This window comes from Talpa europaea, assembly GCF_964194135.1.
Source record: "Talpa europaea genome assembly, chromosome: 15".
In the NCBI taxonomy this organism is placed as follows: Eukaryota; Metazoa; Chordata; class Mammalia; order Eulipotyphla; family Talpidae; genus Talpa; species Talpa europaea.
The window spans coordinates 62,748,639-62,766,260 of NC_140083.1; the positions used below are offsets into that span (position 1 = coordinate 62,748,639).

The following is a 17,622-nucleotide window of genomic DNA, read 5'->3' on the forward strand; positions in this document are numbered from 1 at the left end:
AATGAAAGTGACACTAGATGGTGACCTGAAGCTAGAAGAAGAAATGAGGAACACCGAAAATACTAAATATGTGTGTCCATGTACTGCTGTGCTGTCAGTGAATGCAGCGGATCTTATGTGGACTAGTGAACTGTGTGTGGTTCCTTTCATTGGGGATCATGCAGAGAGATTCACATTTGAAGAGAGAGCTGAAACTATTGGTCACAGAGCTGCCCCCAGACATCATACGCTGGCAGGATAAAAATCAAATAAATCTACAACTTCAAATATGAGATGGTACCAACACACCTTATAAAAAAGGCGTTTTCAAGCTGGAAGCTATAATTCCTGAGAGGTATTCATCTGAACCGCGTCAGATCTGATTTCTGATTCCAATCTATTATCCAAACATTAAATTTGCTGAAAGGATCTGTCTGGTCGCGAATTGCCACCAAAAAGTGCCAAGTGACCAACCCTCAATATTGCAACTGTCTTGATGTCTATTCAGTTGTTCATGTTAGAACCTAACACAAATGACACACACGGCTGATAAATCCTCAGAATTTAAGTATAATGAAGCTAGCCTTCCTCAAGAATGCCACGGAATAGACAGAGAAGCAGGCAAGATAGAAAGAGAAGGCTGATGAGAAACAGATACCTGATAATGTACCAAGGGTCAGTGGCTAAGACGTGCACAGCACAGCACAGAAAGGAAAGCCAGGAAGCTCAGAGACAGAGAAAAGAAATTCTGCCCTGATGTATTATGGATTTATCTTGGTTCATATATAGTTTGCCAAGATGGTTTAATTTGCCTTTGTTTCTTCAATGCTTTTCTTTGTATTTTTTTTCCTTGTATTTGATGACATTCTAATTTGTATCCTACAAAATAGATCTTGACTATTTATAGACATGAGTGCAAAGGTTCATAACAGCATAATTAATAACAGTCAAAAACAACCAGTCAGACTCAAAAAGAGTATATGCTGTATGATTTCATTTACCCAAAATATCCAGAAAAGGAGACACCCTGTTATATAGTGCTGGGAGGTGGGGTTGAGGATTAACTGCAAACCTGAAATCACTTTGCTATGGGTCTCTTATTTACCTCTTACTGTATTCAGTTAGATAAACCATCTTCCCTGTACATTTCTTTCTCCCTAATTTTTCTGTTCCTATCTTGTTTTGGGATTTCATCATCTTATGTTGCTTTCCTGAATCCAAACGTGTGATTCACCCACGTGAATACTTCTTATTGCTGAACGTAGGGCATTTTGTTTATATGTTCACCAGCTGACAGGTTTTTTGATTGTTTCCAGTAGGCTGAAGTATCTTCTAGGTTTTCTCATATTTACTAATACCTCCATTTTATCAAATGAAGGAATAGTAACCCAAAGACATAAACCTCTCGTGGTTCCCAACTAATAAATCTAAAGCTAAAATGCATAGCCACTATAACCCACACAGCCTGTCATAAGCAAGTATAGTAAGACAAACTGCTTCAAAGTTGCTTTTCATCCTTATATATCACAAAGAACCAGCTGACAGAGGTGGTCTTGAGCCATAATTTTAAAAACATGAAAATTATTGGAATCAGAAAAATTATGGGAGAACATTACATGATGACTTCACTTAAGCTAACTTTGAAACCTAAGTGCATATCTAATCATATTCCACTGTTCTTTTAATTCCTATGACAAATCCATAACACATATAGATTATCAGAGGTTTAATATTTTAATAGGATGAGTAAACAAAGCAGACAAGCAACACTTTACAATTCTCAATCCATCGTCAATTTAGGATTACTGCAAAAGGTCTGAATGTCCAGAAATGTGCGTGTAGGCTTTTCTAAACATGTGAAATATAGGCAAGAGTGTGTGTGTGTATATATATATATATATATGCATGTATATATGTGTACATATATGTATGTATATGTTTGTGTGCATATACTGAATTCTGCTTTTTGGTGATTTTGAAAATGTCCAAGGTGATAAGTATGTATAAAATCCATGCACTGGGGCTTCCCTGATGGCCTAGGAGTTAAGGCTCAGGGCTACCACTGCAGTTGCCCACCATGATGGCCTGAATTCAATCCCTGGCCAGGGAGCTAACCCGCATGGCACAGCAGACTTCTGTTTTGCCAGCTGCTCCCCTCAGCAGTGTATTTAAGTCAGTCTGCATGTTCTGCTCCCCATTCAGTCTCTGGTAAATCCTCTCACCGCCCATCCCCTGCACCTCTGGCATATACCCTAGTTTTTCTATGCAAAACTAAATAATTTTTTTAAAAAATGAAGATTAGCATTTAAAAAAAAAATCCATGCACTGATTTTAAGACCTAATTTTATGCCCAACACCTCTTTAAATACAAGATGCAAGATGTTCCTCCACTGTTGTTCTGGGCCCACAGGGTGATCAAAATAAAGATGATAATTCCACAGGCAGAATTCTGTACAAAAGCATTTTTTAATTGAAATACAGGTACAAGTTGATAATTAAGCCCCCACCCCTGAAGCCTCATTAGATTACCATAAACATTCTAAAAAAGGGGATGGGAGTATGCAATAAGTTTGAAAAGCCAAAGTTTAAGTGGCTTTAAAGGCCAGGATAGTAGGGAAATGTATCTGTAGGCTGTAATATATATAGTGGTGTTAAAGTGAATCTAGGATCCTCAGACATTCCATTTCCTTGTCTTCAACGAAAGCCACGCTTGCCTTGCATTTTTGCTCCTCCATGTGCTCATGTTCCACTCACCCTCCACTAAGCCACCGTGCCAACATCCTGTCTCCCTCGCCCAACTCATTTCATGCTTTCACTGTATTTTACCTGCGTGTGTTTTCTGGTTATTTACATTCCACAGATGAATGAGACCATCTGATATCTATCTTTCACTTTTTACTTATTTCACTTATCATCATCATCGTGCAGTCCCTGCAATTTGTCACAAAAGTGATATCTCATCTTTTTTTCACAGCTGTGCAGTATTCCATGGAGTATATATCCCACAATTTCTTTCTCCACTGGTTTGTTGAGAGGCACTAGGGTTGGTTTGAGAAGGACTCTTAATAGACTTTAGGACAGATGCATTTAAAATCAAAGAAAAAACTTCCTTATGTCCCCTTTCTTCATGTGCTAGAGCTTTGTAAATTACAAGCATTGCCTACCTATTATTATTCTCCCACCCCAATATCCTTTAATGTTCCCTCCCTCTTCCCCCCAAAAAAATTAAGTCCAAGTAAAAGTCTTAAATTCAGGGTCCTTGAGTTCTTACTTTTCTGACTTTACTGCCCACATTTTCCTATCCCCGAACCTTGGTGCGTTGTTTTTTTCATTTATACCTGCTTTCCCTTTTCATCTCTAAACGCCCTTTCTTGAGGACACCCTTTCTAATCATCTCCCCTCATACCCAAGAGTTACTCTCTCAAAGTCTACAGAACTGAATGACTGCTGTACCCATCTGGTCCGTGTGCACTACCCTGAATTAGAGACACATGCTGCACAGACTCTCTCCCAGGTAAGACTTCTTGAGAGGAGAATCTGTGCCCTTTCTCTTTTGCCCCATGACATCTAGTATATTACCCTAATGCTCAATAATATCTGCAGAACACCTGCCAAGTGCCAAGTCTTGAGTTAGATCCTAAGAAATTAGAGATGATGAAGACACAAACCCAGCTCTTGAGAAATGTTTGGTATAATAAACATTTCATTACTTCTGTGACAGACTGAAAACAGTGTTTTCTCTCAAAAAAAAAAAAAGCTGCTAAAAGTGAACAGACTGGCAATTTTTTTTCCTTCTCTGTCCTGATAAACCCTAAAATAACTAATTGTAAATTATGAATGTGTCACACGACATGTATATTTTCCAAGCAGGTTGTGCCCAAAGCAAGCTGTGACCTGGTTTTATGAGAAATTCAGATGCTACAGAGTAAACTTAGTTAACCCAAGGCCTTTGAAACTATTACCACAGAATGTAGTAATGTCAACTAGCTGACCAACTGCTTTAGTTTAGTGACATCTAGTGGCAAAAGTCTTATTAAAAACTTGTGAATTAAAAGACATTAGAGGCCATCTTATGAAGAAATGGCAAAATGTGCAAACTACTATAGTTTTCATTAGCATGAAAGAATATTTTAATGTTTCTTTAACCTATATAACTATTAATCCTTCTCAGTGGTGTTTACCTCTTCTAGATGGCAATTATTAATATTAATAATAGCATGATGAAAAGACAGAGAAGGCTAGACGGACAGTGCTCTGACAGAACAAATTCAAATCATTCTGAGATTGAAAAGAATGATTGCAAAAGATTATAACTCATCAATTAAAATAGAAATTTACTGTTTCATACTGACTTCAATAAATGAAGAAATGGAAGAAAAGAAATGTCTTCCTCACAGTAAAATGCATACCAATAAATGTAGGTTCTGATAAAGTTAGATGTCTATTTTTGGCGACTATCATTGTAGAATGAATTCAAGCAAGAAATATCAAAGGTGAAAGATAGTATGTTGAAAATCAGATTCCTCAGAACCTCACATCTTCTCAAAAACTTAGTAATTACCATAAAAGAGAAAAAAAACATTATAATGAAACTGGACAATTACATTCTCAAACAAATAATTTGTTTCCAGCCATCCTGCACTTAGGAAATGTTATAAGAAATCCTTCAGACTAAAAATAAATGACATCAAATGAGCGATGAATGAAAGAATAAGTAACATGAAATGAAAACTTGAACCTACAGGTAGTAATTAAGAGTTCCAGAAACTGAATATATTGTTAGTAAATACAGAGTTTTCTGTATAGTTTTTCTACTCTTAATTTCTTTAAAAGATATAAACCACCATAGGATTTCTAACATATGAAGATGCACTGTATACTGTTACTAATGCATGAAGTAAGGGTGAATGGAACCTTCCAGCAAAAGGTTCTTGCATTTTATGTAAAGGGATACAATGGTAACTCCATGTGAACAGTGCTAAGTTAAGGATGAATACTGTAACCTCTAAGAGCAAGGATTAAAAAAATAATGCAAAGGAGTTCAAGTGAAAAAGCTAATATAGGAAGTTAAATGGAATACAAAGACTCTTCAATTGGTTTTAAAAACACCAGAAATGAGTTTAAGAGGAACCCAAAGCAGACTGCACATGTAGAAAATGAAGAGCAAAATCATAGACCAAAATCCAACCACACAATTTATATTCCAGTTACTGATAAATGACAGGCTATTTATAAATGATAAATATACACAAAAGCAAGACACAAAAATATACTGTCTATAAGAGATGCATTTCAAATATAAAGACACAAACAGAATGTACAAAGAAGTACATAATAAACACATAAAGAAAGAAAGGAAAAAGATATACCATGAAAACAGTAAGTGTAAGAAAGCCAGAGTGGGGCCTCCGTGGTGGCGCAAGGGGTTGGGCACAGCACTGTGAAGTAGTCCGCAGCCTCTGCAACACGAGTTCGATCCCTGGCCAGCCAGGGAGCAGCTCACATGGCGCAGCAGACCTCTCCTGACTCGCCCGCTGCTCCCCTCAGCAGTGTACTTTGGTCAGTCTGCCTGTTCTGTTCCCCACTGTCTCTGGGGAATCCTCTTCCCACCCCCGGCATCTCTGTACCCCAGCTCTTATGTGCATAAATAAATAAATCTTTAAAAAAAAACAACCAGATTGACTACGTTAATATCAGACAAAACAGACTTAAGATAGGAGGAAATACCATCGATGAGAATAGCTCATAATAGTAAAAGGATCACTATAATAATTATTAATATGTATAACACATCTAATACAGACTTCTAAAATTAGAATAAAATAGGAAAATTCACAATTATATCTGAGATTTTAACACCTCTCTTGAAAAAGAAAGATTAAACAATATATACAAGATTTGCAAGACTCAACCATGTGTTGACCTGAAACACTATACTCAACAACTGAGAACACAGACTTTTCAGGAGTATGTGAATGTCTTATTCATTTAATCAAAATAAATATCTCTGTCATCATTATTTTGTAGTAACTATAATGTAAATATTTGTTGAATAAATAAATGCACATATAGGATGGGGGCATGCTAAATTTAACATAACCATACTTGGTTAAATTACTTACTTCATAGTCAGAGGAAAGACTCAATGCTGAAGCTGTGGACTCAGAATCAACTACATGTCCATGTCAAATGCTTAAAGCTCTTAGAAACTCAGTTCTCTAGCAGAACACCAGGTAAATGCTGTGCACAGAGGAACAGAAACTAGTGAATGAGAAAGAAAAACCAGAATAGCATGGATGGGGGGGGTGGTCATGAAGTCAAAGGAAGGGAAGTTTAGTAAGTGGGTGGGAAACCTGTGTCAAATATGCAAAAGAAGAGGAGGATGTAGACTAAGCAAAACTTTAGGTATGAAAAGAGACCATTAGTTCCCACCCCTCTAAGAGGCAAATGTCCATGAAATGATATACATGAGAGCCTGACACAGAACCTTGGGAGTGGAAGAGGCAGGAAGGATGCAGGCAGCATGCAGTGGTCACGAGGCCAGTAAGGTTGGCATCAGAGAGATTAAGAAGAGAGAAAGCATGGTCGCCAGGAGGGGCAATGAAGTCAAAAGAAAGTGTTTTTGTCTTTTCTATCTAGAAGCTAGAAGATCTGTATATCTGAACAAGAAGAGAGAGGTCCCATGAGCTAGATGCCAGAGACAAGAAAAGTGCAGAAGCAAAGTCCCAGCAAATGGAGGAGAAAGTGAAATGGAGAGGCATTAAGTGTCGGAGAAAAGCCTGGGCACCTCTGAGATTTAACATAAAAGAAGGGAGAATGGCTGCAGGCACAGAGATTTCCTGGAGGGAGGACAAAAGTGAGCCAGGTCTTGCAAGATGACTTCACTTGCAAGACACTTCACTTGCAAGATGGGTTTAAAGTGACTGCTCACCTGGCGCTTTCTGCCCTTCTGGGTAAAGGTAATGAGGTTAATAAGATTAACGGCCATGTTAAAGGTTAACTGAAGAGCTGTTACACATATAAATAAATCTTCAAGGTAACCAGAAATAAGTTACCAACTTTTCTTTTTTTTCTTTTTTTTTTTAAAGATTTATTTATTTATTTATACAAGCACTGGGTACAGTCAGAAGCGTGGGAGGGTGAGAGAATTCACCAGAGCCAGAGCAGGGAGCAGAACAGGCAGAAGGACCGAGATACACCGCTGAGGGGAGCAGCGGGTGGCAGGAGAGGTCAGCGCGCCATGTGGGACCCTCCTCCGGTTGCCGGGGAGCAGCTGGGGATCAAACCGGCGCTGCAGAGGAACCAGCGCTGCAGAGGCTGCGGGCAGCTTCGCAACCCAGCGCTCAACCGCTGCGCCACCTGGGAGGCCCAAGTTACCAACTTTTCAAACACTGTGTATGGGGGCAGATACACCTGGGTCTAGGGATCACCTTTAAGCCATCATGGCTCTGACTGAGATCTAGTCTGTCTCTTCCTTGACCCTCCACATTTGATTTTCCAAAGAAGACAGAAGAGCTAACAGCTGGCAGAGACAGGTGTCCTAATAAATGCAAGGATTTGCTACCTTTATTTCTCTGATTAATAGAGGACTGGGTAAGAACGATGTGGAGAAACCTCTCATTTGATATCTAGCCCTTCATGTTCTCCTCTTTCCATGGACTCATTCTTTCCCAGGGTCAAGCTCAAGCACTGAGTCTGTGTTCCAAGTGATTTGAGAGCCTTCACTGCTGTTCTGAGAGATTTTGCTCTGTCAACAAAACCCCAGGCTCTTATTGTCAAAATCTACTTCACATACATAATATTCTTAACAACCAAATGCTGAACTTCCAACAGAGCTGTTTTGTGTCACTTAAAGCTTTTGCCCTGTATATATTTGACATTCACTGTTGGTAACAAGGACAGTCCCTTCCTTAGGCAGCAAGACAATCTTATGCTGTATCCAAGGTCAGTAACAAAAATGATAGGTCAGTTGCAAAGAATGTCATATGTGCATGAACATCTGTGTGTGTGTGTGTGTGTGTGTGTATTCATAACCAGGAGTGAATAATTACTTTTATAACTTTTATATATTAAAAAAAAAAACAGGACTGCATTTCTTTTGTGAAGACTACATTTCTGTAGAATGACCTAGAATAGCAGGATTTATTACTAAATATGAGTGGCAAATTTCAAGTAAGAAACCTACAGGGCTTGTTTAACCCCTGGGGATCTAATTTTGCTTTTGGATTCTGTCAAAGCTATTTACTGCTACTTTTTCAAAGTTTAGTTTTACATTTTCTATTAAATGCTTTACATTGCAAAATAACTTCCTAAATCAGCGACTGTTGTTATGAAAAACAAATTCTTCTGACTTAAAAAAAGGAGGAACAGAAAATTTGACTTTAGTAGGCAGCATAAATTATCCTCTGGTATATTTATCCAAAAGAGTTAAGACCAAAGAAAGAAACTGCTTGCTTATTAGAAATGCAAACATTACCTCAATCTTACAAATAGCCCTGAACTCGCCCAGCCACTGCCTCTGCAGACCACCCACCAGCACTGGCCTTACGTCATATGACATTATGGAACAATAGGGAGCTCTGTGTCATACTTGAATATATTGTTTTGAAAGAATAAACTGTCATTAACTTGAATAAAAGCTTTCTGAAATCAAACCTGGGGGGTACAGCTTTTACTGTGTGGCCCTTTTACCACTTTGAGAAACAGCCTCATCCTGAAAGCAGTAGAGGGGGAGAGAAGAGATTATAGAGTATAAAGGAGACAGTGATGAGGAGCCCTCATGGTAGCCCAGGAGGCAGAAGGCAGAACTTCAAATTACCAGGCAGAAACAATGTCAGGGCAGGAGGCCATGCAACAAATCCCACACTTAAAAATCCCAATGAGTCACACCCATCAGCCCTATTACAGCCCAGCGACTTTTGTAATGGTCTTTGCCAGAACTGGAAATTGAGTCTCACTCAATTTAAATAGTTATTCTGTTATTTAAATAGAATAGTTTAAATTATTCAACATTCTGGTAATGCCATCTTGAATGGGCTATGACTTACAGCCACGTGACTTTAGACAATGCCTTCAAATTCTGAGTCCCAGTGTTTTAATCAATAAAATGGAAGGAATAAGAGACAGTGGGGGATTGGTTACTATTGTTATGTTATTAATTATCCTGTTATACTTACTATTTCCACCTGACTGTCCCCTTTGTCTACCTTCTCTGATCACTGTCTACCATGTTCCTTCTTCACATGTGAAAGAACATCAACTTCATCATTCACTGACTTGTTCCCCGCATCTGGCCACTGCCACATGTTGCCACTTCTATTTTCCTGCCACTCTTATAACTCGATTTCCCCACCTTCCTGAGTCAACTCCCAAATTACCTCTTAGATACAACCTGCTCCTCACCAGCTTTCCTCCCTCCCACACCTCTGCTCAATTTTCTCATCAATGGTCTTCTCATTGGGCCTCCCCGGTGGTGCAGCAGTTGAGCCGTGGGCTGCGAAGCTGCCCGCAGCCTCTGCAGCACCGGTTCGATCCCCGGCCACCAGGCGAGGGTCCCACATGGTGCAACAGACCTCTCCTGCCACACCCGCTGCTCCCCTCAGCAGTGTACTTCGGTCCCTCTGCCTGTTCTGCTCCCCGCTCTGGCTCTGGTGAATTCTCTCACCCTCCCGCGCTTCTGACTGTACCCAGTGCTTGTATAAATAAATAAATAAATAAATAAATCTTAAAAAAAAAAAAAGGTCTTCCCATCAACAGGCAAGTTTCAAAGAGGGGAGAGAAACAAAACCGGGCAACACAGCTAGTTGATGGCCAAGGCAGCCAAGTAAAATAATGGCTCAAGGCTAAGGCTAGTTAAAATCCAGGCAGCAAAGCAACCAAGTCCAGCTGCAGTGCATGAAGGGCCCCATATTCATGACTCACTGAGGGTTCCCAAGGATGATTTTAAATCCGAGGCTAACTCCCCTTAACACCAAACTTTCTCCTAAAGGCTTCTTTCCCCTACTATCAATTTACTATCAATTTACTATTAACTGTTTCAAATGCCTAATAAAAGAAACACATATCCTGGAAACAGTTAGATGTATTTCAAAGTTCTGTGTGTGGTGGGAAAGGGAATCCTTTTGTTTTTGATTTTAGTATTTCCCTAGAGCCAGAGAGAAGTTGGTCTTTCCCCAGAACAGATGACTTCGGGCAGAGAAAGGACATAATTAACAGGAAGCGGGGGCAAAAAACTTGCAACCGTGCATAGCACTGCATGCAACTCCAACTCCAGATGTAGTACAGAATGCAAGCATTCACCTCTGAATTTCTCAAGATGAAGGCTGTGTCTTAATCTGATTGTGCAAGGGTATGTGGAGATGGAAATTCCCTTAACGTTGGTTTCTGTGAAAAATCACAGTATTTCGCAAAATAATGAAAGCTAAGAAAAAGATGGTAACGGATGTAATGTGTTTTTTAATGCAAGCATTAGAAGAGTTTACCAAAGTCAAACACTGAGGCCTGTGGGAAAAGACCACAAGTTTTGATGTCCTCATCTGGATAGCAGGTGAATCGCTGGGAAGAATGAAATGATAAGTGGATCATCTACTAATCACCATTTGTTCTTGTTTTTTGTTCTTTAAGTAAACTGTGGGAGAGGGTAGCCAGTACAGGGTTTGACATCGGTGATGAGGTTCAAGTTCAGCCTCTCTATCTGCCAGCTGCCTGACCTTGAAAAAACCATTCAAACAAGTTTAATGATGTAGGAATTAGAGAGGTGACTGTGTGTATATGTGTGTGTATGTTTAGCTATGTAGATCTAAGAAGTTGTTTTTTTTAAAAGATTTATTTATTTATACAAGAACCAGGGTACAGGCCAGATGTGTGGGTGGGTGAGAGGATTCACCAGAGACTGAGTGGGCAACAGAACAGGCAGACTGACTGAAATACACTGCTGAGGGGAGCAGTGGGTGAGACAGGAGAGGTCTGCTGCGCCATGTGGGCATCTCCATGGCTGGCGGGGATAGAACCGGCACTGCAGAGGCTGCAGACAGCTTCACAGCGCTGTGCTCAACCGCCTGAGCCACCAGGGAGACCCAATCTAAGAAGTTTAGATTATACTGTATGAGGTTAAGTAAACCTGGGCTTATGTTCACTTTATTTCCTAATTTTTAGGAGAGGAATGAGAAACATTCCTACAACAGAAGAAATCCCATTCAATTAATAGAAAGTCATCTGCACTACTTAATAGAAATGTGAAAATAAGAAAATATTAATATAAAATTAGTAAAAACAGAAGATATTAAATAAAGAATATGTGTCATGGGGCCTCCACTGTGGTATAGGGGTTAAAGTCTCATCGCTATCAAGCAGTTGCCAGCCACTGCAGCAGGAGTTTGGTCTCCAGTCGGTAGGTGACCCACATGGCACAGCAGACCTCTCCTGACTCGCCCACTGCTCCCCACAGCAATGTATTTCAGTAGATCCGCCTGTTCTGCTCCCAACTCTGTCTCTGGTGAATCCTCTCGCACCTCTAGCCTACACCCCAGTTCTTATATGCATAAATAAAAACAAACCTTTAAAAATAAAAAGAATATACTTCATTTTAAAAGGTACTTATCTCAATATACACTAACCAGAAGGGCTGGTATATTGATGGTTTATATACACTCTCTCCCCTCATACACACACTCTTCTCATACAAAACATTTGCCAGGATTAATTACATGTATAACAGCCTGTCACAGGGATTTTCTCTATAGATCTGAACTAGTGAACCCGTAGCCCAGACCAAAGATTGGAAGTCATATGTCAAGGGCATATACCAGGTAAGGGCCAACTCCGACATCAGTCAGTCATTCAGTCCCTACTTTTACACTGGGCTGCATTCCAAGTGCTGAGGACTCAACAGCGCACAAAAAGCAGAAAGTTCTGCCATAATGTAGAAACACAGACAGTAAACAAGTAAACTATACAATGGGTCAAAGTTCATTAAGTGCTACGGAGAAAAACAGACAGAAAAAAGGGGTGCAATCCTAAATAGGGAAGTCAAGGAAAGCCTCACCAAGAAGATGCCTTTTAAGTTCAGACCTAAAGGAGGCAGACAGCAATCCCTTACCTTTTAAAAGCGGCTGGAAGGTTGGAATCTCTTGCAACTTGATGACATCAGGATCATTGCTGACATTGCGTGAAGCCTGGGAGCCCTGAGCTACAACCACAATATCATCCATCTTGGCTCTGTGCTTAGCTGGAGACGGGGCCACTGAAAACAAAGTTACAAAGCTCAGTTGGTGTCAGCCACACCTGCCTCATCATGGCTATTTTCAGTGTCTTCACTAAGAATATCTTTACACACAAAAAATGATAATTGTAGTTATCCTGCAGTGGGGTGATGAATTATGGGCAACCTCTATTTTCTGTAATAATAAAAAAACAAAAACAAAACTTCACACATTATGGGAACCTGTAACATGTATGAAACTGCTTTTGTAATTAAAAAATATTTGATTATTCAGCACACAGAGGTATAGAAGATTGTCTTTTTCTTTACTTCTTTGATCCTTTTAACATCTGTCTCTTACTGAGAAGGAAAATTTGGCTTTGACTCACCCAAGGTCAACAGAGCGAGAAACAGAGATAGGAAAGGAATTGTAGGCCTATGGGTAGATGGTGTACATGGCCCACTGCATCATCAGTTCCATCCCCCAGTCAGGGAGGTGACCCACAGGGTACAGCAGACCTCTTCTGACTCGCCTGTTGCTCCCCTCAGCAGTGTATTTCAGTTAATCTGCCTGTTCTGCTCCCCACTCTGTTTCTGGTTTATCCTGTCACCCCCTGCACTTCTGGCCTGTACCCCCATTTCTGTGAACTGGGACTGCAGAGCAGTCTAGTCAGCTGATCACAGCATGCCAGGATGTTGAATCATGAGAGGAAACCTGGGTCTTAAACCTTAGATGATGGGCACCAGTCTCCTCACCCTTAAAGTTATAGGCATTAGTCCAAGAAGGGCAAAAACAACCAGAAAGTCCCTTATAGGTTCAGGTAAAATTCAGAAATTTGGAGGACTGCTAGAAAGGCAGGTCAATTTCAGTTTCCTTGGGAGAACGCAATCCATTTGGAGATAAGTGATGAAAACCATTAAAGACTCCATAGACAAAGAAGTCCTCTTCTCCCCAAAGATCTTTCTGGTTGGAAGGACAAATCTTTAAAGCATTTTACCCTCGGGCCTCCCTGGTGGCCCCAGGAGTTAAGTCTCAGCACTATGAAGCAATCCACAGCCACTGCAGCATCAGTTCCATCCCCCAGTCAGGGAGGTGACCCACAGGGTACAGCAGACCTCTCCTGACTCGCCTGTTGCTCCCCTCAGCAGTGTATTTCAGTTAATCTGCCTGTTCTGCTCCCCACTCTGTTTCTGGTTTATCCTGTCACCCCCTGCACTTCTGGCCTGTACCCCCGTTCTTGTATGCATGAATAAATAAATCTTAAAAAAAAAAAAAGCATTTCACTCTCTAGAAGATAGTATTTGCAGGTTCATCCTAGTCAGGACTCAAAGGCTAATTCAGGCATGCCATAGAACTGCCCTGTCTCTGGGAGCTAGAGTCTCCTGTGGTTTGGAACACACTCTTTTAGAATCTGCTACTTTTTTGCTCTTCAAGAAATGTCTCTTCACCTACTTGAGTAATTTACCTAATATTTTACAGTTCCAGGCCAGAACTTTGGCCTAATACAAATTGATTCCTCGTTTCCTAGACCTCAGAGGAAAACAGACTTCACACTAGATTCTGGCTAGTCTCTGTTAACTTGTCTATGAAATGGAGCTACGGTGAGACTAAATGTGAATGCATTCCCTTTAGTATAGTGGAATAGGCAAATTCTAACCCATACATTTCTTAGCTTGCTATAGTATGGGTTGGACTGGGTTACTGGGTGAGCAAGTATATTGCAAGGATGCCACACCACCCTCCCCAAAACATGCTTCTGGCCTGACATGGAAGCAAGAAAATATTAACTATTATTACTTTACTTGATATACACATATCCTGGGCCTCCAAAGACAGAAGAATCTAGCAAAGCAAGAGGATGCTGCTCACCATTAAAAGCTGCCCCAACCTAACCCCCAGAATGCAGATTTGAACTAGTCTTGAATTCAAGACACACTCCAGAGTGGAACACCCCTAGATCTCTCAGCTTCTACACTGCTGCATTACAGTCCCATCAGGAACACAGTTCTCCAACCCTGACTTGTTTCCAGTTCCTGATTTAACCAGTGTGGGTTAGCAACCTCAGAGTTTATCCAGAGTAAAGCCAGCAGTCCTAGGTTTTGGGGGTAACGAAAAAAAGTACAAGTGATTCTCCATGATGCTGTTTCATTTATTAAACGTTCACTATATTCTGGGCAAAATAATCCCCTCCATTCCTACCGCAGCACAGAGAGCAATCCTTAAAATATGCTCAGGGAGGAGTATAGAGTAAAATACCAGAAATACAGTCCTGGATACCTTCTGAGGGGAGCGTGCAGTTTCTGGAGATGTTTGCAACCAAGGGTTCAAACAGACTATTCACTTGTCACATATCCCTTCTGATAAGACCCGCTTTTAAAGAAGAGGAACCTGTACTTAGAGGTCCTGCCTATGACCCACCACAGTGTGCCAAACCTCACTATCCCTGTTATGAGCACTAAGGCCAACACTGGAACAGGTCGTCTTATAAAAAGCAGGCTGCAGCCGGGATCAACAGCAATTTTGAAAATAAATGGGCATGCGCGCCCACGCTGGCTTAGCTCGCAGTCGCCGGCGCTGACTTCCATCACGGAAATCAAGGTTAGGACAGCTGGCAAGGGGGGTTGGATGGGTGTTCTTTTTTAAAAGAAAAGAGCACGGTGAGGGCTTGTGCGTCCCGGACCGCCGGCCCCAGCCCCAGCCAGGCTGGGAGGCAGCCCGCGCCGCGAGCAGACCGGGCGGGCTGGAGGGAGGTGGAGGTTAGGGCACCGACCTGAGGAGTTCAGATCGTTGGGTCGGCTCTCGGCCTCCGAGCTCTGCTCACTACCCATGGTGCCGGCAGCGGTGGCGGCGGAGGAACGGCGGGACGGGCGGTCTCCCCGCTCAGGCGGCGGGCGGCAGGGCCGGGGCCGGGGGTCGGGAAGAGGGCGCTACATAGAGCGGGGTGCGGCTGCCGAGCCCAAGTGTGGGGGTGGCGCGCCAGCCCACGGGCGAGGGCGGCAGGGGCTGGGGAGGCCCTATTTGGGAAACACGCGCGCAAAGAGGCGCGGGCCCGGCTGCACGATCCCCGGGTGTCTTTCTTGCGGGAACCCCAAGAGAGGAGGCGGGGATCGCCGGCTTCAGTCGCGCCTGCAGCCAGAGGGCGGCGCCATTGGCACTCACTTGCTCATGCGCCCCAAGCTCGCTCCTTCCGGGACGCGGATTAGCGACGCGAGCGGAGCGTGGCCGTCAGTTCCGGGTTAGGGACCCAGCCCTCCAATCCCCTACCCCAGCCGGCGTGGGGGCGGAGCCACTGGGGCACGGGTGGCGCGGCCTTAAAGGGCCCGAGTGCCTCAAAGCCAGAATCGCTGCAAAGGATAAGCTTGCAATCTTTTTTTTTTTTAATTTAATTATATATATTTTTACATCATTTTTCATTTTTGCACAATGTATGTATTTTCATCTTGGTTATATTCCCCATACAGTTCCCACCCCCTTATTTTGACCCTACTCCTTCCTCCCCTTCTACCCCCCAGTGTTTCTCTGATTTATAGTTGCTTGTTGATTTTGATTTTTACCTTATTATAATTAGTCTTTTTCCTGGTCCCTTATTTGGGTTTTCTAGATTCCTGCTATGAGTGAGACCATCCGGTATTTTTCTTTTTCTTTCTGGCTTATTTCAATGAGCATGATCCCTTCCAGCTCCATCCATGTTGCTGCAAATTGCATGTGTTTATCTTTTTTGATTGCTGAGTAATATTCCATTGTGTATATGTACCACATCTTCTTGATCCAGTCATCCATTTTTGGGCATTTGGGTTGTTTTCATAGCTTAGCTATTGTAAATAGTGCTGCTATAAACATAGGGGTGCAGGTGCCCTTTTGAATTAATAGTTCTGTGTCCTTTGGGTAAATACCTAGGCGTGGAATTGCTGGTTCATATGGAAGCTCCATCTTTAGCAGGTTGAGGAATCTCTACCAGTTGGAGTCCAGAGGGGGATCCAGCCACCGCATTACCGATTGCAATGGTGTGTCACTTGTAAGTATCACGCACATATTAATCACTGTCTCCCTATCCTTAGAGGCTGATAAAATAGGGGTTTCTATTGTTTGCGAAAGTAAGGGTTTCTATTGTTTGTGTGAACTTTTTTTTTTAATTTTTAATTGAGATAACTCACATATAACAATGTACTAGTTTCAGGTGTACAACCTAGTGATTCGATTTTTTTTTTTATATTGTGAAATTTTAAACCCTGTTTTACAATGGGGAGAGGTGCTACCTAGACCTAGGATTCGAATCCACTGCATACAAGCCTTCTGTTTCAGTTCCCAAAGGGGTGCTTGTGGCAGCAGGGACCATACAAAAATTACTAAAATGGTGAAGGAAGGCTGGAAACGAGAGAAAAATTAACCAGGAAATAATGACCCACCTGTTCAAAAGATACAGGGAGGCCCAGTCTCTATCCTTAGGAAACTCACGCAATAAAGTTAATTAGGCATTTTTAATATTAGGGGATCTGCTGATAGGGCTTAGCTGGGAGACATTTGGAGTTGATGCCTTCTACAGACCTAAATATCACTTTCACATAGACAGCCACTTATGTGGTCTGAGAAATGAATAGCCTTTGTTTAGTTTATGAAATACTTTTATTATACTGACCCTGTATGAGCTCCCTATAAAGTCAATAGCATTTTCCTAATTTTACGTAGAGGGTTTATTCTTGATCTCACAGCCAATAAATGATAAAAAAGTGAAAGGGTGAAAGTTTTCTAAAAGGCTTTGTGCCTCTACTCATTCGAGACAGCTCTTCCTCCCATTCTTCATCATGCCTGGCACCCCATCATCCTGTCTCCAAAACCAGAACCTGTTTACCCTTCCATCACATACACCAAGTCACCAAGTCAGAAGATGCCTCTTCTTTTTTCAGGCCTTCTCATTTCTTCCATTTCTTGGAAAATGGGAGGCTTCTGGCCTCACTCCTTCAATCTATTGCGAAAAAAAGACAAATGCCATTTTAAGATGGGGTCTGAGAAAACCACTTTGCTGTCTTCTTGAAATTGGGCCAGCTCTTGGTAGTGGGTCAAATGGTAATTATTTCATGAACAGCTGTCTGAGAAATCCTGAAAAGAGTTGATGATGGGGTGATCCCATACTCCCAAAATACAAACAATGATGTAAACCAACAAAGAAAGGAAGAAAGGAAAGAGAGAGAGAGAGAGAGAGAGAGAGAGAGAGAGAGAAAGAAAATGATTGTTGACTTTTTGCCAGAGGAGAGAATCAATAACTATGTATAGCAAAGATTAGTTTAAGCTTACCACTAATAACTCCTTTTTAAAAGTCACTTACTTCCTTTTTCCCTCTGATGAACTCCCCAACTTTTTTCCATCCCTGGGGCATGTTTTACATTGCTACCTAAGTCTGTGTGCCCCAAATTGCCTTGGTCCCTAATAAACATACTTTTCCTTT

At 41.6% G+C, this 17,622-nt stretch overlaps 1 protein-coding gene across 2 annotated transcripts in view; it reads right to left on the reverse strand.

Annotated features, from left to right (window-relative positions):
- BORCS5 (BLOC-1 related complex subunit 5) overlaps nucleotides 1-15,007 on the reverse strand; it is a gene marked incomplete at both ends in the record, with an annotated part of 56,533 nt that extends 41,526 nt beyond the window's left edge. The window contains 2 exons of one of the 2 annotated variants that reach the window (XM_084256470.1): nucleotides 12,077-12,220; nucleotides 14,950-15,007. In XM_084256470.1, the coding sequence (XP_084112596.1) occupies nucleotides 12,077-12,220; nucleotides 14,950-15,007 (202 nt within the window). The remainder of the gene's footprint in view (nucleotides 1-12,076; nucleotides 12,221-14,949) is intronic. The other variant, XM_084256471.1, reaches the window with a different exon arrangement.
- Between the last annotated feature and the right edge of the window lie 2,615 nt (nucleotides 15,008-17,622).